This window comes from Dysidea avara, chromosome 11 (genome assembly GCF_963678975.1).
Source record: "Dysidea avara chromosome 11, odDysAvar1.4, whole genome shotgun sequence".
NCBI classification, from domain to species: Eukaryota; Metazoa; Porifera; class Demospongiae; order Dictyoceratida; family Dysideidae; genus Dysidea; species Dysidea avara.
The window spans coordinates 14,137,362-14,160,776 of record NC_089282.1 but is presented as its reverse complement, the minus strand read 5'-3'; the positions used below and the strand labels follow the sequence as shown (position 1 = coordinate 14,160,776).

The 23,415-nt window shown below is 37.1% G+C and overlaps 1 protein-coding gene and 1 long non-coding RNA gene across 2 annotated transcripts in view; one reads left to right on the top strand and one right to left on the bottom strand.

Annotated features, from left to right (window-relative positions):
• Positions 1-14,317, bottom strand: part of LOC136237878 (uncharacterized) — a 28,084-nt gene extending 13,767 nt beyond the window's left edge. The window contains exons 1-6 of the mRNA XM_066028122.1: positions 14,228-14,317; positions 8,055-8,153; positions 7,503-8,006; positions 2,749-2,925; positions 2,505-2,693; positions 2,269-2,457 (exon numbers count right to left, since the gene is read on the bottom strand). Coding sequence (XP_065884194.1) covers positions 2,269-2,457; positions 2,505-2,693; positions 2,749-2,925; positions 7,503-8,006; positions 8,055-8,124 — 1,129 coding nt within the window. The 5' untranslated portion in view covers positions 8,125-8,153; positions 14,228-14,317. The remainder of the gene's footprint in view (positions 1-2,268; positions 2,458-2,504; positions 2,694-2,748; positions 2,926-7,502; positions 8,007-8,054; positions 8,154-14,227) is intronic.
• Position 14,318: 1 nt separating this feature from the next.
• LOC136237884 (uncharacterized) lies at positions 14,319-16,621 on the top strand. The gene is made up of 3 exons (XR_010692627.1): positions 14,319-14,452; positions 15,961-16,078; positions 16,534-16,621. It is a non-coding gene; the product is annotated as an uncharacterized lncRNA (long non-coding RNA).
• The last annotated feature ends 6,794 nt before the right edge of the window (positions 16,622-23,415 follow it).

Sequence of the window (23,415 nt, the reverse complement as noted above, 5' to 3'; positions counted from 1 at the left end):
GCTGCACAGAACCAGTATAAACCTTCCTCGTGGGTAAGGTTTTGCTTTGAGGTGGTTTATTTGTGCCAGCTTGAAAGCGGGTGAAGCAAGTTCCTGAAGAAGTTATGAATACCTTTCACAATGGGCTATAATGGGCGCAATACAACTGAAAAACAGAGTATCTGGCTTTGTAGGCTACCAGAAATAACAAATTCCTTTGAATAGAAGGGTGTGTGTCCCGTACTTACGTGAAGGGCAGCCTTCATGTAAGTATGAGACACACACCCTTCTGTGGTTTGTTAGCCTCGTGAAATTTTACCCATTTTGAATGCAACACTTGTGGTATTTATCCCAAATTTCACTACTACCCATGCTATTCCCAGTTAATACCATACTCCTACATATACGTATGCTGTGCATTAGCATTGCTATGCACACAATTTGTCACTATGTACTAAACACGCGTCAACACTAATTGGCGCTACATTGTTAACATAAATTCTAGCCAATGAAATTGCAATTACAACATTTTCACTGCTACCAATGAAATACGGGATAAATTTCACTGCTACTATTGAGACTTTTGTATGGGCAATGAAACAGGTATGGTATTAACAATCTAATTATCTAGCTGAAGTAATAATAGCATTGAATAGCATGAATATAAATTAAATTGTATACATTATTGATAAATTACCTATTTAGTTAGAATGGGATAGTACATTAACTGCTTTGGCACCTGGTTTTTAGAAGTACCATAACATCAACTTGCTTAGATAGCTCATTAACCACTATTAGTAACTTGAACAGCTAGCCAGGGATCGTAGAAATAAATTAATGAAAAGAGGAGGTATATAGTATACACCCTGTAGCTATGTACGTATGTCAGTACGCATTATTATCTTTACTTCAACATGGCTGATCATGAAAAACTAACATGAATTTGTAATAAAATAGCTAGCTGCAGGTACGTATAAGCAATCTACTTTGTTTCACTACTCAAAACTTGAAATTCCTGATTGTTCCTTACATTCAGTTATTAACTTTTCATAACCTAATTAATGATTAGTGAGCCCATGAAATCTGTATCAAAAGAAAATAGGGTATATTCAATGTGCACCCCAATTATTAGTTAGTTATATTGCTATTTTGCTTCTTGTCTTACCCACTACAAGCAATTACGTATGGAGGAAGCACCTCTGCGATTAATCCATTCACTTTAATTACAATGAAAATTATGGATAGTAATATGACAACTCAAGAAGTTGACACGCTAGCACCCATTAATCAACAAGTAAAACAGTGAAAGCATAAGTCCATGATGGATGTATTGTAGCTATGGTAGGCAGAACGACATGCCTTGGACTTAAGAGACATGGAACAATAAATATTCAAACCTGTAGTGCTAACTGTATTGATTTATGCTTGGTTGAAGGAATCAGTCATGCAGTTAGTTAGTCTATGGATAGTTTTGGAAATTTGGAGAGGGAGGGGGTCTGATTTTGAGTCAATTCTCTACTAAAGGTAGCAATATAGTCTATCTAATTAGCTATTCTTAGCATTATAGTAAATCCTACCATTTACACCCATCTACACAAAGAATTAAAGTCCTTTTCAAGATAGTTTCAAGATGTAAGCATTGCATCTTAAAAAGTTGCTGAAATAGTTTCATGAGAAATGCATATACGCATTATCAGGGTACAACTGAACTTATTGCATAAATTGAAGGGGTCAGTGGAAAGGGGAACATGTGCCATTTCATTTTTAAAAATTCAATTATGTCTCAAAACCACATGGCCACATAATTTTTCAAATGGCATTTATTATACGTACCTTTGCCACTGACCCCTTCAATTAGGGTAAAGTGATTTAGCTTTATAATTGAGTCACAAATGAATTTCTTCTCCATTGTGAGCTGGCTAGCACTGTCATTTCATTAATGGATGGAACATAGCTACATACGTAGCAGTATAACTACATTTCAGGATTTGACATTATGCTAGAACAGGCCTAATATTGATCTGACAAAATCTGACATTGCTACGTATAAGCAATTTTGGTGGAATTCCCTGGGGTACCCAAGGAAAATATCGGAGTTCTTTGCTCTGAGATTGCACTTTCAGCTAAAATTTATTTCGATGGAATGTGTGCATGGGCTCAATTTGCAACCAAAATCTCTAATTGTTGTGGCAGGTATATAAGTGAGATAGGTTTCTAGCTCATGTTTTGGAAGAAAATTGTGATCCCAATTAATGAGAACAACCACACTTAATGGGAGACACAACTTACCTCTTCTGCAAAATGTCTCAGTACCATTCCAGCTTCCATCACCCTGACAGGTTCTTATATTACTACCAACAAAGTTATAACCAGCATTGCATGTGAAATCACACGTATCTTCATATGAAAGAACATTGTCATCTCCTATTTGACAATTTGCCATTCCGTTGTCAGGATTAGGAAGAACTGGACAAGAAACTAAATGATGATAAGTATTATGCATATTTAAATTACACAACACAAACCTCTTGTACAAATTGCATCAGTACCGCTCCAGCTACCATCACCTTGACAGACTCTAGTGTTACTACCAGTTAACACATAACCGATGTTACATGTAAATCTACAACTATCTTCATAAGAAAGAACATTATCATCTCCTAATGGACAATCAATTATTCCATTGACAGGAGTGGGAAGTGATGTACAATGTACTATAATAAGAAAGGTACAATAATTTTATGGTGAATTTAACATATTTCAACAAACCTCTTGTACAAATGGTTTCAGAACCACTCCACTGTCCATTAGATTGGCATGTTCTAGTAGTACTACCAGTAAGGTCATAACCAGTATTACATGAGAAGCTACAAGTATCTCCCTGATAACCCATTCCTGGACTACACAACATTGCTCCATTAGATAGAATGGTGTCACATCGAATATCTACAAATGAAAACAAATTAATACTGAATTTCTACTACACGTACTGCTACTCTGCAACAAGTAGAACCACACTTTAATGTGTATACACCCTGAAAAGATCTTAATACAAGAGGCCATTGATTCAAAGCAATCACAATTAAACATGTTTATAGACAAAATTCATCATTTGGGGAAATAAAATAACAATAACTATCTACAGTACTTGGTTTACTTCTATAACGTAACTCATAGAAGTTAAGTGTCAATTAAGTCTCAGCTAAAAGCCAAGGATATAGATACCACCATAACTTAGAATGATCATCTGACAATTATACAAAATTGTAAAAAGTCACTTTGAATGTATAAAATTTTCCAGAATCCAGAATATTAAGAACTGGGGTGGGGATGCAAAGCAAATGTACATGCTTTGGCTGTATTGGGATTTACGGGAAATGGAATCCAACCAGATGTATATACCCACATATATATGGAAACACAGAACCAACCAGGGATGTAAATGACCACACCTTGATACCGTAACAGCATACCTCCATGGTTCCCCATATACTATGCCCCTCTTTTAGGCCTAGAAAATGGGAGTAACTCTGCTTACCAACAAACAAGATCCAATTTTTTCCCAAAGAACAATCTTCTGATCACACACAACTCTGATTGTATGCACAGGAGTACATGAATACTATACATATGTATGTGGGTACAAATTTCAATTACCCAAATGGTTTATTATACAAATGCTAGGTAGGTATGATGTGGATTAATTTTAGTACACTGCATGATTAAATGATGCCCGGGGAAGTTTAAAACTTAGGGTGTGATAAGGAAGTGATAGTATCAGTTAGCTGAGCTCAGCAGATTTGAGCGACTATGGTTTGCTTGGTAGTACTGTCTTGTGTTCATTGGATATTCTCATTGTTACACCAGGAATATGTTGATGTAGTGGAAACATTGCCAAAATATGCCAAACAGGTTGTATACACAGGCTGCTAAACTAATACAACAGGTGAGGCATTTCAAGGAGCAATTTACTTAGCATCATGTTTTAACGGGAAAAGGTGTATGTATGTACAATACAACAAGAACATATCCTACAGTTATTAATGGAAAATATATGGTATTTTGTTAATTCTCCACCAACCATTACACTAAGAACAAGTTATGCACAAGTTGTTCTACAAGTTAGATAAAATTGAATGGATGTATGATGTGGTCATTGGACTCAAAGGTAAGTGCATCAGAAGTGCTTTGTCACAAATCATCCCACAACCACTTCTCCAGCACCTTCAAGTAGAGCTTTAAGTGCCCCTAAATATGATGACTGTTGCAGTGATTTTATCTATTGTAGCTGCTTTTTAAAGGCTTCAATTCTCCCAAAGCCTGTGAATGCATATGATTTATTGGCTTTAGCTACCATGCGTCAAAGTGGAACTCTCCTCTCCCATTAGATATAAGTGCAGAAACCACTATGTGACTAGTGAATTGTGTAGCTTGAAACACATAGGAAAATAAATTCTCATCTGCTACAGGTATTTTAATGGGAACAATGAAACCATCCACTTAAAGTGTATTTGCTATCAGTTTTAATGGGAACAAAAGACACTTCAAGTATAAGTCAATGTCATGTGTAAAATTTAATAGTAAATAAAATTAAGGTGATATTTACATCTAAAACTACAAAAGTATTGCCAGTGGTAGGGTGTTACACAAACACCAAGGTCTGCAAAATTGATGGAGATTATATTCTATTGGAGACAGTTGCATAATTTCAGAAAACAGAGATCAGGGTTGTGAAGCAGGCTGATGTTGCTGTTGTGAGCAGTTGGAATGGTGTGCAGAAAGACAAACTGTAGAATGGTTGATGCAGAAGTAAGTAGTTGCCTAGTGGCAGGTGGGCTAGACTGTTGGCTGGCAGAAGTGGTGGTGTGTTCTATTTAGAGTGTCATTCAAACATTAAGCTTACATACAATTAATATAGTGTACATCAGTTGTGGGGTTGCGGCTTTGGCATGGCTTGTGAAGACATCTTCATGCCCCTTGAGTGCTTTAAACTATTAGTTGCAAAGTAAGTAAAATGATAGAACAAGAAAACAATAATGTCAAGCAGTACAGTAGTATTCTTTAGTAGAGCTCCCCTCTAAAGTGACAGGCACTGCCCAAAATGCTGCTGGTAAAAACCATCATAAAAACATGATACGCAATTAAAATCACTTTTACGAAATAGCATTAGTGTATTAAACCTTGAAATCCAGTGTTAAAAACAAGAAAACACTCACAGACTGCTGGATATTGATTATTTTACAAAAATCACCGAAACCCGATTTCCTACCTTCCTGCCAGCCTGACCACAGTCACAAGGCTAGGGGCCAATCAAAGCAGCATATGGCCACCATTCCATTCCACCATAACTGGTGGCATGTGCTTTTTCTGATCCGACAAATATCTACTTCTCTTTTGTTTATCTTCAATTACATGGTTATCTTCTTCTTCTTCATGCAAGGAAACAAAGCATTCATTTTCTGCGTCAACACTTTCCTTTAAGGAGTGTATTCAGACGCCACAAAACTATTTGAAGCACTTAAACTATTGTAGGTGGAGTAGATGCATGTAGGTGCACTTATACAACTGAGTATAAAATGATTGCTGATCCAACCATACCCCTAAATGACCAGAGCGTGTGCCTTGCACTTAACAATCAGTGCACACCATGACTATGCCCCTTTATGACTTAACTGCAATCAGCTGTGGTTTTACTGTAGAAAACTAGACATGGCAAACCATGCCCCTCACTCTATTACATAGCTCACTCAAAACAAGCAGAAATCGAAGTACTCTAATAAAGCAGTCACAGCTACACGTGTATGACATAGCTATGCAATAACATATTAACAAACTAGTACAATTAAAAATTAATTTAAAAATGAATTAGGGTTCCAGCAATATAAAGTAGTGAAACAAGAGATGTGACTGGATCTACAAAAAACCGGTCTTATTACCCAAGACAGGAATTTTTCACACAAACCCATAGCTTAATGAATGCACTATCAAGTTTCACTGTCACAGTTGACCAGAGTAATGTGGTCTGCTTTTGTTGGCTGCTTTTTTTAAAGCACAGTGGTGAGCCATAAAAGTGGTCTGGGGCCTTGATGGAGACCTGGCCAATCAGGAAATAGTTGTGTGTGGCTGTACAGCTCAGTTGTGTTGGACAATGACCTGTTCTGTAGATTTCCTTTCATTTTAGCCACTTCTGAGCCTTGAATGGCCCATAACTAGGCTTAATTCATCCCAACATGTTCCTCTTCAATTTTTAACACCATCTTTCCCGCCTTCCAAGGCCCCCGCCTCCCAGGGCCCCCACCTCCCACCCTTTTTGGAACTTGCCTGATACAGTCAACCTCGGTTTAAAAACTATCTAAATGGCAGAAAACTTAGAGTTGTTGACTACTTCTTCAGTGGATGATCTGGAAGGTAAGAAATTGTTGTAAAATGTGTGAAAATTTGGTATGCGTAGCTACCACCATTGACCAGCTACAACACTCTGAATATTTAAAACCGACATTTCTCGATACTTTTAAATGGGCGATAAGACCGGTTTTCCCAGAGACAGTCACGTATGTGCATTGTAAGTACTGCAGCATGCCAAATGGAGATAATTAGCTTTTATTGGCATTAACGTAAGTTAGGTTGCCAGTCAGTCAATCAGTAAAGTCAGACAGTCAGTATGCAGTAAATGTTTTTATAAATTTTGTAGCAACCTATTGGAAGCATTTTGGGTCACACTGAAGGCATTTTTGGGCTTTGTTGTAGCTAAACAATATTACCAACCAAGGCTTCATGAAGGTATTGTGGGGCTAGTTTCTGGTCAATATAATGTCTGGGGAGGTGCAAATTTCATGATCCCAACTATCAGTGTTGGGACAGTTACTTTTTAAAAGTAACTAGTTACATATTACATATTACTTGTAACTGAACTATTTAGTTACAGTTACATATTACCCATAAAATAAAGTAACTATAATAATATTACATATTATATTACTTTGTGTCCACAACCTTAAGCTATAACGTGTGAAACTACCACCTTATCACATGACATGATTGCGTTGTTGGACAATGTGCAAATCTTGGTTATTAGTAAGAAGCTGGTGAATAAGCTTCATTCAGTAGGCTTCATTACTTTGTTGTAGCTAGGCATTACTCAGTGGATTACTAATGAGATTAGTAACTTTGTTACTTGTAGTAATGATACTACATAATGTTAGACTCGTTACAGTAACTGTATTACTTAAGTAACGTGTTACATTTGTAGGTAAAGTAAATTGAGTTATATTACCTGTTTTTATAGCGTATTTTGTTATATTACTTAGTTACCACAAAAGTAATAATTATTACGTAACACGTTGCATAAGTAACGCATTACCCCCAACACTGCCAACTATACAGTACTACCTTACAGTATGATATGTATATAGATAGCAACTTAATTTTGGTAAAACCTTTTCTTAGTACCTGAGTGCTTCATATGCAGATACAGTTATTCATTGGTATGTAAGCACATTAACAGGTTATGCAGGTAGCCTTACCATATGTTATTTGTATTAATGGTTGCTGATTTGCAACAGTATACTCTGCTGAACTGATATCAAACATGTCAGCTTGATCTAGAGCACTGTTACTGTAAGTGGTATAGCCAGTGGTTGAAATGCTCCATAGGCGAAATCGTGGATCAGGCCCAGGATCAAAGTGTCCAATAACATCTCCAGCTTGAAATTCAATTCTATCATTACCAGAAAATGATATATCTATGATCCAATAACCAGATTGTCGTGATGCATGAGAATTAGTTAACCGTACTGAACCAACTCTTGTGTACACATTAGGATTTGTTGATGAAGGACGCCACAACTGATAATAAGGATCTTGATCATTGTTACTATGTTGTGATGAACTTGCCCTGATACGAGTTATTCGTCCACTACACGTAAACACAGAATTTGGTACAATTGCTTGTCTCCCAAATTCAGTTCGAAGATCACCTCTCCTTTCAATATTATCAACGTTAATGTTACTATCACAATTCTGACCACCTAGCATATCATACAATAGTGAAAATCAAGCACTACATAGTAGATCACCTGATAAGGTAAAACATCGTAGCATTAATAATACCATCAGGAATACGTGGTGGTAAACAGTTGTGGCCATGATGATCAGTACTGAAGTGAATTAATCACCTGCATGAGTAGAAAGAATAGCTAATATGTACATAAAAATGAAGAAAAATCATATTTAACTTTACAGAAAAATTGTATACACTGCTAATTTGAAAGAATAAAAGACAACATACTATACTAGCTACGTACCTGTATTAAAATACCCTTGGTATAAAAATGATGAACATAACATGAATAAACTTTTAGATCCCAAGTAAACATAATGTTACATCATTGTCTGGATTATGCTAAGTAGTAATACCCGTTTCATTTTTTTTGTACCACCGAGTCTGTAAATAGGATTTCCCAGAGGAGGATTTCAATTTATAGAGTGGGAATCAAAGATGTAGAGATTGGAGGCTGTGCTTCCAGGCACTGATAAATGTTCAGTATTACTGTTTAATAAGGACCCCTTCCCCCTAAAATGCAGGGCATCCACCAAAACACTGTAATGACAGCCATTTCTAGCTGCATTTATAGTGATCTAACACAATGATCATGCTCCTTGATAACTGCATTTTCCCCTAGGTTCATAGTATATAAATTCTTTATAATAATTATTATGCTCTTAATTTACACCAAAGTTCAAGGCAATCAAGTTGCACATAAAAATATTTGCAAAGTGTGTGAAAAGAAATCTAAACCCCCATAGACCCCTTAAGAGTTAAGAAGAAACAAACGAAAAAAAATCAAAACTTTGAATCTCATACATGTATTTTGGTACAAATTTAATCAAATTTGCTGTCCTACCAGGAGGACAACCACAATGCAAAAATGGTATGCTTTGGAGAAGGGGCCATGGCGCTATGCATGCTTGAAAATTTGTCTTTCTTCCCATCAATACATGCATGGTGTGGCTTCTTGGCTGCATGACACACTACCATGTATCTTGATAACAGCAGCTTACTAAATGTTGTAATTATCTTGATACAATTCAGGCATTAAAAATTAAACTAATACTGATTTCTGGCTATAGCTATCCTTCAATTTCTGATACCCTTTCAGTTATCAATTCAACTTGTACTTGATCTATATAACTTGTTATTAAATTATGCAGGACTGATGTGTTTATTAATGAAACTTGAAACTAAAACTGCAGAAAAAATCCTAGACCAGGCAGTGACTTAATCCATAGAAAACTTTATTTTATAAAGAAAGAAATCTGTTAGAGCCTAGTGTAGCTTTATCATTGTAATGGACTTGCTATTGAGCAGTTCACTGACATATCTTTGAATGAAGAAATGCTATGCATGTGTGATAGTGAATTTGTACAATAAAAATAAAATTGTTTGAGTAGCTGCATTGTTTTGGGACATATCAACAGTTAGTTGTATATGTATAGTTACGCTGATAAATGCTGTAAATTGCAATTGACAATTATTTTATTTTACTGCTGTAATCAAAATGGCTTAGTATTAATATCAGCTGGTAAAGGGCTACAAAAGGGTTTCATCTGCATCAACACTCTAACCCCCAACCCACTTCCCCTGTTTAAGGACTGACCATATAATAACATATTTGTGCACTGCTGTATACATTTCAATTTGAGTACACATTTTATTGTGTACATTACCTTCTGTAAGTCATTGATCCTGATGGAAAACTACTGTATATGCTTTTAAATGCCTGAGAACTTATTGGAGTGGACATTCACAACATACAGTAATAACTTGTGAATATACTGCCACGACACGAACATGTGATTATTTTAAGGCTTACAGTTGTCTGTTTCAGTGATGTACAGGTATATTATTAAACCAGGCACGTGCACACAGCCAGTTGAAGGCCAGCTGTGGGCGTGCACGTGCACCTGGTTTACTGAAATTGTTTTCATAAAAGTGTGTATATCACCTACATATCTACCTGTCTATGTTTGTCTGTAGTCTCACATTGCCAGACCAATACGCAGGCGCTCATTGATATTCTGATTATAAGCGCCGGCTGTAATTGATCTGGTAACATTATGATCCATTACCAGTTCAGTAGTACAGCATACAGTGTGCAAGCAATTAGTACAAATGGCACATGTATTGGCGGGTTTACTTCTGATTGGCAACGAAGAGCCACCGTTGCTATGGGATAATATCGCTGAGTAATAAATATAATAACCTGTCACTTGTGCCAGCTGTGTTATATAGCATAGCAGTGGCAGAGGAAGTAGTTGATGTGAGGGGGGAGGGGCTGACCAGAGTATAGAATCTCTGGTGGCAGGGGGTCTGGAGGCCAGTGGGGGGTGCGCCTTCCCCCCCAGAAGCTGTAGCCATTTTAGGTTTTACAATATCACAAAGTTCACCAGAATTAAGTATAGGTATAATTTGAAGTATACCAACTAAACACAAACTATTTTAGTCAAAAGTATTTAAAATAGGCTATTTGCAGTTTATAGAATCTCTTTTGGCAATGTTGACTACAGGATTAATAAACATACAGTATTTATAAGCAGTACAAATCAATAGCCTAGAAGCACTGGTACAGTGGTAATACACCAACTCTGAGGTTGGTGGTTCGATTTCTGCTGTAGGGAAAATTTTTTATTTCATTCTTGACTACTTTTAGGAACATGTTTATGAAGCGTTTTGACTGTTATTAAGGTATTTAGAGTGTATTGATCTTTTAATGGCTTTCAGCCCACTCCAAGAAGGATAATTTTGGCAAGATATCAGCTGAGGTTAAATCTCTCCCCCCCCCTTTCCACTACCTATGGAGCATAGTCCCAACACTAGCATAACAAAATGAGGTATCCATGGAAACAGCTGCTGCCACAGCTATACTGTGCATGCCGCTACATTCCAGTAGAAATGGTAATGTCACCAGACCAATTACAGCCGGCACTTATAAAATTAGTATATTGATAAGCAGCTGGCATATATTGGTCTGGAAAAGTGAGACTAGTTTGTCTGTATGCACCCATGTGAGCAAAATCCTTAAATGGTAAAAGCAGCTTGCACGTAAGAAGTAAAAGCAAACTGAAGTCTGTATTAAACTTCTGCACAGGTAAATTTTGCTCTGAGGTGGTTTGTTTTTGGCAGTCTGAAATACAAGTGTGGTGACTCTCCTCAGATTTTGTGAATTATTTCCCTTCAGATTTTACAGGCATTTAACAACTGAAAAAACAATGGTGCAGGCCAGGAATGGCCTATCCCTTCAAGTTGAAATAGATATGTCCCCTACGTACGCAAACGAGGATGAAGAGCAGTTTTGAGGCTTTGTCAAGATAATTTGTGAAAAAATACAACATTCAAACTATAAACAGTTGAGCAAGTTGTGAAAAAAGCGCAGCCTAAAAAAGCAAAAGTTGTGAAATCAAAGGTGGCGGTCAACAAATGGCTGCAATGATGTTAATACTAATAAATTTTAATCATGTACACAGCCATTATTAAAATTTATTAGCATTAACATCATTACAGCCATTTGTTGGCCATCACCTTTGATTTCACAACCTGTTTTCACCCAAGCTTTTTACTTTTTTTTACAGCTTGGCTGTTTTTGTGCAGATATTGTTTCATTTTGCAATTGCACGTTCCAAAGCTAGCCTGTGGTTAGCCTTGATACTTCCTTTTCCCCCTTTACTATACACAGGAATCATCGAAGACTGTGTGGCTGTAGTAATTTTACAAAGAACTGAAATAAGACAAATTCTGAAGGCGCATATATCCAGATGATAGCTGGGCTATGGAGCTACGGATACATGAAAATGGAATTTTCTGGTTCCGTAAAATGAGTATGTCGCCCGCCCACACTGGCTGCATGACACACTTGATATAGGCTATTTTCATAATTTTGTAGTACTCTAATAGAGCACACATTTTTTCTGAGCACTTCAATTAATACAACACATATAAAATGTTCTAGAATTTCCACTGATAGATCTACAAGTTATCATTCTAGTATACTAAACCAGAACTTTCATTTATAAGGTAGAAATTAAGTGAGGCGAACAACTGACAGCAGTGGCAGAGTGACAAAGGGCTAGAGTGTACGTATAGGTGTGGAGGTCCCTGGTTCAAAACCTGGAGAATTTTTTCTGACATTTTTGTGCACGTTTTTACTTGCAGTGACTGTTCTATAGAGTATGTCAATCGCACTTTTATTACATGTTTGGTGTTTCTTTATATATCCTTCTCTAAGCACTTTGAAACCAAAAAAAGTTTGCACTAGCAACTTCATGTACAGACCGATTTTCAAGTTATTCCATCAAGCAGATTACCCTGTAAGCGTGACAACAGAGAAGAGAAGATTTCAGATCAGAGAAGATTGAATGCAGAGAATATCTCAGATCCTGGCTGTTGTGGCTCCTTTAGCGCATATCTTACAAGAGTTCAAGTCACCACTGGGTCTGGAATTTTTCTGCATTCTTCAACATTTTAGCTACATGTTTCTGACGCCCTGTATTGACAGGCTTCAGCCTTCTCACAAGTCCCTAGTGGGATAGCATTTAATAAACCCCTGCTAGTGAGATATTTTAAGGTAATTTTGAAGGGCAAGATAGCCGAAAACTCCATGATTCCTAATATACAGTGCTTCTACTGTACTGTATGATAATTGAAGGGGTCATGGCAAGTGCCATTTGAAAATTTAAGTGATCATGTGGTGGGCATTAAACAGAATTTTGGGACACAATTGAATTATTATGATCATATGAAAGTTTTGCTTAAAGACGGAAATTTGAAGTCAACTGCAGGTGATTCGCCTAATTAAGATCAAAGCAATTAAGCAGGTGCAAATAGGCTTATAATACTGTTGCTGTGTTTTTTAGGTTTTGAGGTATTTTTGTTTAAATGAATCATCACAGACTGGCTATGCTGTGTATAGTGTATTCATGACAGGTGTTGTGGAGCATTGGAACATTAGTACACATACAGAATTTCTAATTTAAAGCTCTGCATGTATTAATTCTCTGGAGTGATTTACACCTGTAGTTAAAGCTTTACTGTACATTACTAGTCAGACCTAACCAGATACTAAGAGTCTATGCCAAATCACAGCAATAATCTCACTTAGAATCGCTCACATATTTAACCTCCGACTTTGGCATCATTATGACGAGCAATAGTTTATGCTATAAGTGCTCACTATGGCTTATTGGAATTGGCTAAAATAATCTAGCAGCGAATCCGAGATAATCCAAACATGTCACGAAATATGAATGAATCTGTTAGAATCATCAAGATGTTCCATTGGAAATATATTGCAGACAGTTGCATTGCTGTATGAATGACGAGTGGATTTATTGTGTATTGAGGTTCATTTGGCATCATCCTGTTTGCCAAGAGTTGCTCTTTCTCATGCATAGTACTTGCAAATCTGAAATTCATATTTTAGTGAAAAAATATGTGTATAAATGTCACTACAATAGAAACTATCACTTTATAGTGAACAAATCAGTGCCGCTGGAGCAAAAACTTAGCAAATCTCCGCAAACTTCTCAGTCCATATGATTTATTTTGAGACTGCAATGAACTTTAAAACTGATTGCTTATTGACAATATTGTTCACATGGCTAAGCCATTCCAATTTTAAGAAATGAAAAATCTAGAATGGCACCGACATGTCCCCTTTTCAACTGACATACTCCTTCAATTATAGAATTTTATTTCAATACTAGCTACCTCCTGTACAATATCAAAGTTGGATGGCAGCTGCAGTAAGTGTGTCCATAAGCATTCGTGTAATTCCAATTCTGGTGTTGGAATCATCATTGGCAAGGAGGCTGGGAAGATCCTCTTGATGGGAGTGAGGAACAAGTACTGTAAAGCATGCCACAACGCAACTGGGGGTACTACTTAAACGCCATAAGGGTAAGGGAAGTTTGTACTGTGTCTGCAATGCAAGCCACGCCCTTAATTTAATTGAAAACTGTAATTCGTTGTTTTGTTATGTTACTGTGTCACACATTAATTCAAACATGCAAACTAAACATCATCCAATTCAGTACAGCAGGTAGCTATCACTCCCCGGCGCCTCGCCCGGCGCAATACAATGCCGAGCGGACTTTTCGCGCGACTCAGTGACCATGAGAGCTATAGATGCCGTAAGTGATATAAGTTTACAGTAAGTGTCATTTAATCGCTACAGTACTATGATTAGTTACTAACCTGGAAGGTTCTTAGAGAAATGCCAAGGTCGAAACCGAACAATGAAAACTTAGGCTATCGTTTTGTTCACCCAAGTTGAGTCCATAAGCGCCTCATAAAAATAATTTACGTATTTATGAGGCAGCATTAATATAGCGATTTCAGGGTCGTGACATCATGGAAGAGAGAGGCATGAACAGAAGCAGTAAACTGTCTAATAAGCTGAGTTGACTGCCATTGTTTGAGGTACAATGTGTGCACTTGTATTAATACCAAGTACTATGTTTTTTATGTTTCTTGTCTACCCCTGGGAATAGTATAATTATGAACAGAACAAGGCTTACAATTCAGCCTTAAGTGACCAACATTAGGGCTTGGACATTGTTAGGTACAACATAGTGTATTGCCATTAGGCCATGCAGGTAAACTTGATACTTGTTTCTCAACCATGGTATGGATTCTATGTGGGAGGGAGGTCATTTTATATATGTACACCTATCGATGCTAACCCTGTACTGCCCATACAGGCAGCTAGGGTGGTGATCAAGTGTGGATTTAACAAAGCAAATGTTATCTGCAGGAATACTGCCGCTACCTGTAAACCAATTGTCATTAGATACAAAATAGAAAATTTATTGCAGTGGCCCACGTGCACACCTGGCAGGATATTTTGTTGGTAGCTAACCCCCAAATCTCACCTACCAAGCCTGTACTGGGGGTTATGGATGATAGGTGTGCTGAACAAAATACTCACAAACCACTGCAAAAGCAGGTTATCCACTATGCAGAAATTAGCCTTCTTATTTAAAGTTATCTGGAAATATTTTTTTCTGTGCTGTAAGGCCAGACTTCTCTGGGTCAAAATGTGTGCACACGTTAATAGAATTTGAGGCGAGAGGATGAATAGTAATGCAGGTGGGAATGAGAAACAATTACCAAGCTTGCATGTGCGTGTGCATTGATTTTGGGGTTATGCAACTAAACAGATACATCTGCTTAATGTGACCGAATTTTGGAAAACCACCCATATGGGCACATTTGACACCTAAAGTATTTAATGATCAAATCACAAACTGTATAGTACAAATCTAATTCTTGACAGTTTTAAGTCATTCTCAATACCTTAAATTACAATAAAATACTTGAAATATTTTCAAAACTGTGTCCTCTTATTAGCAACCCATCAAACATGAAAATTCTAATTATTTCACGTGCACCCATATGGGTGATTTTCCAAAATTCAGTCACTTATTAGAGTTTATTAAAGAGCTTCAGAAGAGTCAACCCTTATAGTATATTATGTTATTATGTACCAATGTGGGAATGCGTAGCTCCAAAATCTGACTACCTTTTTATGTAAACACTTAGTACGAGGGGTTTATAAACACAAAGGCACCTAGCAGTAATTATAAAGCTCCTGGTACAATCACAGACTAACAGATTACTAGTGCCAGCATTGGTTTAGAAGATACAAAAGGCCTGTGTCCCATATAATGTAAAGGTAAATCAGACAGGCAGTCTTTCCCCTGGTCCATCGCCTTACTATAGTTTACTGCTTATGAGGCATTGTATCAGTTAGTCTGTCTGTCCAACAACTGAATGCCTCATTCACAATAAGCCAATCATCACTTCTTGGTGTTAGCCTAATGACAATGCTGATAATATTATAGGTTGTTTTGTTCATTCCATAAGAGCCTGATTGCTAGTATTGAAAGCAATCAAGTGTTTGTTATTGTACATTCTGTTGATACTAGACATCACTGAGTCCGTGTGATGAAAAAATAAGCAGAGGTAGAGGAATGAACTATAAGGATAATTTAGGATGGGACTGGATGTGCAGAACTTTAATCACATTGCCTGCTCACCAGCTACGTAAGTATTAATGTGTTCTCCAGTATTTACATGGCTGTGCCACAATCATTCCAAGCAAAGAAAATGTGTACCAGTAACATCATTGCTATTGTTTGTCTCTTCATTTTGGAAGGCTGCATGACCATTACCGGTCAACACAGTAGTTTTTTTTTTAGACCAACTTAACAGGACTTACTGTGTACCACATGATCAGGCCCTGTAGTAGCACCTTTGCTTCGCTCAGGCGCCATGACACAAGGCCATCTAGTTACTAAATTAATTAGACCCCTGTGGTGTGAAGTTTTTTTGGTGGATTTTTGGAGGTACCTAAGTTACTTAGACCCTTTTCATGTTTATTACGCACACCTGCACTAGTACTGGCAACGCATCAGTTAATTTTAAACCCGTAACTGTTGTTGGTTTAAAGTAATTTTATGGTTAAATACACTATAAATACATTTTTGTCATATCTTTAGAATGAAAACTCTTTCTTCATGATGTTTGAATGATGTACTGGCCATTTGCTGCTGTATTCGGAGTGATCATCAGTCTGACCAGACACTGCAATTAGTAAGAACAAACAAAACAACTATTGTAATTATTCTGCTCATACAAATTATGTATAATTATGTTAAAGAATAGTGAGAGGATTAAGAATTATCGCAGTGGGTTTGTAATGTCAATTAACAACAATCAATTTTAATTTAGAGTAAAACATACTGAACAACCAGTCATTCTCGACATTACGTACATGCATGTGTTTAACTCATGTTCAATGTTTCTTCAACCACACAGCTGTACTTCCACTAAAACACAAGTACCTATATATTGAGATACTCTAGTAAAGCAGTTACAAAAGTTATACAGTGGAACCTCTATTTAACGGACCTTTGGGACCAACCAATTTTGGTGAAATTTTACTGTTATAAGGAGGTTGTCCTCTTTCAGAGGTAAATTGTATTGGTAAAGGTCTATAGGGACTTCAGTAACTGTCCTTTATAAGGAGGTTAAATGTACAGTGTCCTTTACAGGGAGGGTCCATTAAAAGAGGTTCCACTGTAGCCACATTCACATATTTATACACGTAGACATGCATGTATCACGTGTAGTTATGAAAAGTACGATCTAGTATGACTACTGATATCACCATTGCACTTTAATAGTAGCGTGGTACACCTTAATTTTGCAAATACAGTAGCAATATATAATCGCACTACTATGTATGCTGGAGTTGCAGTGGTGTTCTATAGGCATATGTAGTCATGCAATTATCAGTAGCTGTAGGTGTATTGCAGTCTGCAGGTATGCATGAATCAATGTACGTAGGTTGCTGCTGAGAATTATGATAAGACTGATATTATGTATTTAACGAAGCTGGACTTCAAAAATTGTATAAATATATTATATCGTTTTTCTAGTATTGATAATATTTAAATAGGAGTGACAGCTCTGTCTTTGCGACAGTTACTGCCTGCAGGCTTATACATATGGAGCCACACCCACTAATTGATTGGTATTAAAATCCATGTGATTATATAAATGCACTGTTATCGTAAGAGTTGTAGTCTATAGTCTAACAGCAAGCCAACTTCTTTTGTGAGCTACGCCCACTTATTAGGGACGTGTGATGTTTTTGCATGGTTGGAGCCAAGCTCATTTATCAGTAAGAATTTTGTAAGTATGCATGAAGCAAAACACATTAATTTTATTTATGTAGTTTGTAAACTGACTTTGAAACATGCCTACTAACCAATCGTTAGTTATAAACCTTACCTGTTGCATAGATAATACAGATAATTTATTGCATTGGATTGGCATTCACACCAGCATATTCTTTATTTCACTGGTCAATAAATGAAAAATTCCATGATGTGTAGAATACATCTATAAATCTCTGCAGCAACTTGTAGTATGAAACTTAATGCATGACACAGTGACGCTTTATAAATTGAACTGTCATGCTCAGTATTGTCCTAATTTCCTAAATCATCTTTTAGCTGAAAATGACTGGGAGCACTTTATACATTTGCAGTGATATTAAAATTGCAGCAGGAATATAATCACACTAGACTAATTTGACCACAATAGTGGCCAAAAAAAAAAAAAAACTGGAAGTGTGACATGTACATAGATTGCACCATTCTTTTGCGATGCTATTGGCATGGATTATTACTGAAGACACACATACAAAGTCTCCTGCTGCCACACCACTATTTCAGTGCAAAGGCATATCAATTAGAGATTATAAGTGCCCGTGCTAAAAGGGTCTGGTACACTTCCAATAGGCAAATTGTGACAACACCCAGCAGGAAATGTGAAGTGTTGATTACACCACTCAAAATGGCAACAAGCACATGTATGGATTTGTCATTTCATGCTGAATGCAACTGACTGAGCAAAAGCTTTGCACATTTCTCGAATTCCATTTTTGTAACAAAGGAGTGGGTGTCAAAGTTTCAGCCTTGTAAGATGAGTGGTCTTTGAGTTATAGCACTACACAGTTGGAACAGTTGATAATTTGTACAGCAACAATATGGCAAATTAGTTACAGATGCTTAATGAATCATGACCGAAACAAGCTACTAATCTATTCACCATGAACTGACAAATAAGATATAGTACTTTTCCCGTACTCCTCCATGTGCTGAAGCGAGCTGTTTTAACATGGAAATTATGACGACAACCTATCACACTGTAAATTAGCACCCATAACTCACATGTCATTTGCTGTAGAAGTATAATATATAACTTCATGAATTCTTCTAGTGTTTTCCAATCTTACTTAGTATACACATGCATACAAAGTACACAATACTTTAAAAGTGCTTAAAATACTTATAAGTACTTTATGTACTTAGCAAAAAACTTACAAATACATTGGGAAATTTGAGATAAAGCCAGTACTTTCAAATTTGTACTGAAGTATTAGCTAGTTTACTCGTGTACTGAGACCCATGTCTGTAGCAAACCCTTTTCAGCTTGGGAGCCTTTACATTAAAACACTGGTCTGGTTATGTGAGACTAACAGGTACACAATACACACACACACAAAGCAAAACCTTTAGCTGCCACTAGCAGTCACACCCACCCAGTGAACCAGCACTGGGACACCCGTGTGCCACTCAGGTGTTTCGAGTCAGCGCCAGCAGATCTTCCTGGGGCAGGACTAGTCATCTACAGGAGGCTGTACCATGCATGTCTCACAGATGAAGGTGTGAGCACCCGAAGTCCTACCTGGACCTTCAAAGACATGAACAGTTGGTATTTGTTCTCCAGTTTAGCTGGGTGGGTTGCTACCCTAGTTGACTTTCTCATTCTCTAACTACAAGACTGCTATATACACTTAGTTTGTAAACCTTAGTCATTTCAAGAGCTTCAATCACAAGTCTAATAAAGCATGGCAGCACAGCACATTTAGCTGTAAGTTGCATGACCCCAAAATCACACTCTAAGGCCAGATTAATTGTTTCTCATTCCTAACTGCATTACTTACATCCTCTTGCCTCAAATTTTATTAATCACATGCACACGTATTTTGATCCACTAATTTCTGCATAGTGGATAACCTGCTTTTGCAGTGGTTTGTGAGTATTTTGTTCAACAATGAACACTGCACCTATCATCTGTAACCCCCAGTACAGGCTTGGTAGGTAAGATTCAGGGTTTAGCTACCAATAAAATATCCTGCCAGCAGTGCCAGGTGTAGGCCACTGCAATAAATTTTCTATTTTGTATCTAATGACAATGGGTTTACAGGTAGCAGCAGTATTCCAGCAGGTAACATTTGCTTTGTTAAATCTCCACTTGATCGCCACCCTAGCTGCCTGTATGGGCAGTATGGGGTTAGCATCGATAGGTGTTAATTTTTTATTTTTTTATTTATTAAAGCTTCACAACACAAGTGCTGAAGGTCTGTAGGACACCTGGTCCTACAGCCTGCTCAAAGACATTAGATGCAAAGACATTAGCTACATAAGGTGTGTTTGAAAAGTTGCAGAAAGGAGAAAAAATTCATGACTGGACCTAGGTAGCCTCGAACCTGCAGCCGAGTGTACATATATAAAATGACCTCCCTCCCACATAGAATCCATGGACCCATACCATGGTTGAGAAACAAGTATCAAGTTTACCTGCATGGCCTAATGGCAGTACACTATGTTGTACCTAACATTTTCCAAGCCCTAATGTTGATCACTTAAGGCTGAATTGTAAGCCATGTTCTGTTCATATACTATTCTCAGGGGTAGACAAGAAACAGGAAAAACATAGTACTTGATAATACAAATGCACACATTGTACCTCAAACAATGGCAATCAACTCAGCTTATTAGACAGTTTACTGCTTCTGTTCATGCTTCTCTCGTCCATGATGTCACGAAATCGCTTTATAATACTGACTCATATATAGGTAATTATTTTTATGAGGCGCTTATGGACTCAACTTGGGTGAACAAAACGATAACCGAAAATTTACATATCCGAGACAACCGAGAGACAACACAAAAGTTTTCCCTTTCTCACTGCCAGGGAGAGATCCTTCAGAGGTATTTATTGATTTAATAAGGTAGCCATGACTCCGGCTTGCAGCCTCTTACTATGATGCTCATAGCAGCTACTTCAGCAGCTACTCAGTTAGTTTCTTGTGTTTGTATTGTTTGAGTAGTTATGTGTCTGTATGTTTTTGTACTCTGTTGTATGTATGTGTGATCCAGTAGGGAAGAACGGCTCTGCCGACTACTGTGAGGATAAATAATAAATCAAATCAAATCAATACTCAGTCATGGATGAGACTCTAAAGGCATTGTATGACTTGAGACTACAACCCTAGCCATATCAAAACTTTTGTAAGATATTCCGGATTTTCGAATGGGTTACGCCCGTTTCGTATAAAATAACACCATCCTCTAAACAAGGCACCATAACTTCCGCGTACTTTGGTTGACAGACACGAAGTTTGGTTTATCATATTCCTTGATGAAAGGCGATTCGATTCATGTGTAAGTTCTTTGTGTGGTAACGAGGGGTAGCTAAAAAGGAGCCTTGTACCGCGAAATTTACGTGTTCCAATGCCCGTAAAAACACGTGTTTTTAAACATATTTCTATCAACTAACCTGTTTAACAATTTGTACGGTCGGAGTCTTACTAAGCATCCTTCGCTGCGTGGAATGATACCAAATTTAGCGAATTTGGTTGAGGATAACAACTTGTAAATTGGGATTTTCCCAGCGAGATAATTAAATTTTCCAATAGGTTAATGTATGGAGCGCGTATTGTCATCATCAGCAGCAAATAACTGTCGCTATGGCAACATTTTCCCATTTGTACGGCCGGAATTGATTAGAGAAATTCAAGGGCTTTCTTTTATTGTATGGTGTTCTGTAGAAATTTTGTGAGTTAAAGGTTGTAAATTAGTGTTTTTGTGTGTAGTGTAAAATACATGTATTTTGTATTGGACAGCAAAGGACAAGGAATGATGAGATTTTATGATCAGCCTGTTTTACCAAGTTGAGGTTTCAAAAAAGATATTAAACAGATATTAGATTTGTTTAATGCATAATTCTTAATTTTTAAAGGTTTAACCCAGTGTTTGAAAACTTTTAATGTTGACCACCTGAAAATGCCTCATTTGACAAATCCCATACATATGTTTTGATATGCATTTTTGTATCAATAAAATCATGTAGCTAGCATGTTAGCATGCAAAAATATATTATGAGACACATGCACGATGAGGAATTATAAAGCATCATGCTTGTAAGCAAATCAATTTAGTACAGATCATGGTAATGTTGCCAAAAATGAAAGAGAACATGCATGCACGGCTGATAGTAAACAGTTTACTTCAGCAAAAGTACCTGTATAAATATGGTTATGAGTTATCACCTGTCAAGTACATCTGCTGTACTTTCTGTTTAAATCTCTGATTCACTCTTGAGTGTTGCTGCTAATTATATGCAGATTTCTCTCCATTTTACAAGAAGACCATAATACAGTTAGGAAGCAAATAACTGATAAAAAATGGATACTCGATGTATAGGGGAACAGATTTCGTGTGGCATACTTGTAGCAGCTATAAAACAGAGAAACAAAGTTACAAGTCAAAAAGTAAACTGTTGTCATACTGTGGTCTTCTATTTGTGGCAGTTGACTAGATTTCCAAGGCAACAAAATTAATGATTATTCCATTGGCTTTAATAGCTGACTGCTCTATTAGAGTACTTTAATTTGTGATTCAGTGCTGCAGCTATCTGAATGCTATCCCCAAGGGGTATTGACAACTGAGGTCATTTCTGGAAGCAAAGCAATCCCATTGTTAATAATGGTGTAACACTTTTAGTGTCCCACATTAAAGGGCAATGTATGATTGTGCTCTAGCCAATGCTGTATAAGTACATAACTATGTAGTTTCAACTGACACTATATGTGGCAATGAAAATAAAGGTGAAATCATACCTTATTATACTCTCCCACTATGAGGCAGTGTCAAGCAAAACACTCAATATAAAAGTGTGCAGTCTCTTCATGTAAGTATCCAAATTACCCTTTGGTTGCATAGAGTGTAAGCTCCCACATCTGCTTTTTTGTTTGTTTTTTTTGGTGTACATAAATTAAATGTTGTACTAATTAAACTCCAGGGATGGGGCAAAGTCCCCCTCAGATCCACCTATACACAAATGCAAGTATATAGATTTGCCGTTCCACTGAAGTGGATTTGACACATGCAAAAGAGTGGCATTTGTTGTATACTACAAGTACTATGTAGGCTCACAGCCGCCATGTATAGGCTGGAGCTGCAAGGGCTGTAAATGCTGGTGAACACCTACTACCTAGCTGTACAAAATCTGTATAACTTAAATCACTATAGCCACATCATACAGTATGGTAGTACCATATAGTAGGGATCATGACCAGAAACCAGCCTCACAATACCTTGATGGCACCTTGGTAGTAAAGGTTAGGTATGATCAAGCCCAAAATTGCCTTCAGTGCTAGTGTGCCTTCCACAAATTGGAAAGTTTTTATTTAGTTGAATACTGGCTATACCTGATGTTTTTAGACAGATCAATAACATGTATACACTACTGTGAATTGGCACCTTGCACTGTTAGTGAAAAAATGGGACACAAAGGAGGACAAAGGCAAGTCCACATTGTATGCAGTATGCAAAAAAGCATCTGTCAGACAGAAGTGACTTCTATAACAGTTCAAGCCCACACACTTGCTCTTGCCGTTATTGAGCTACGCTTGTCTGAAGGGCAAGTGAAGGCCCATAAATTATCTATGATCTAGCACCGTTCTTTCTTTGATGTACATGGTGTTCGTTAATGATGAATAAGTTACAAAAAAGTTAACAAGC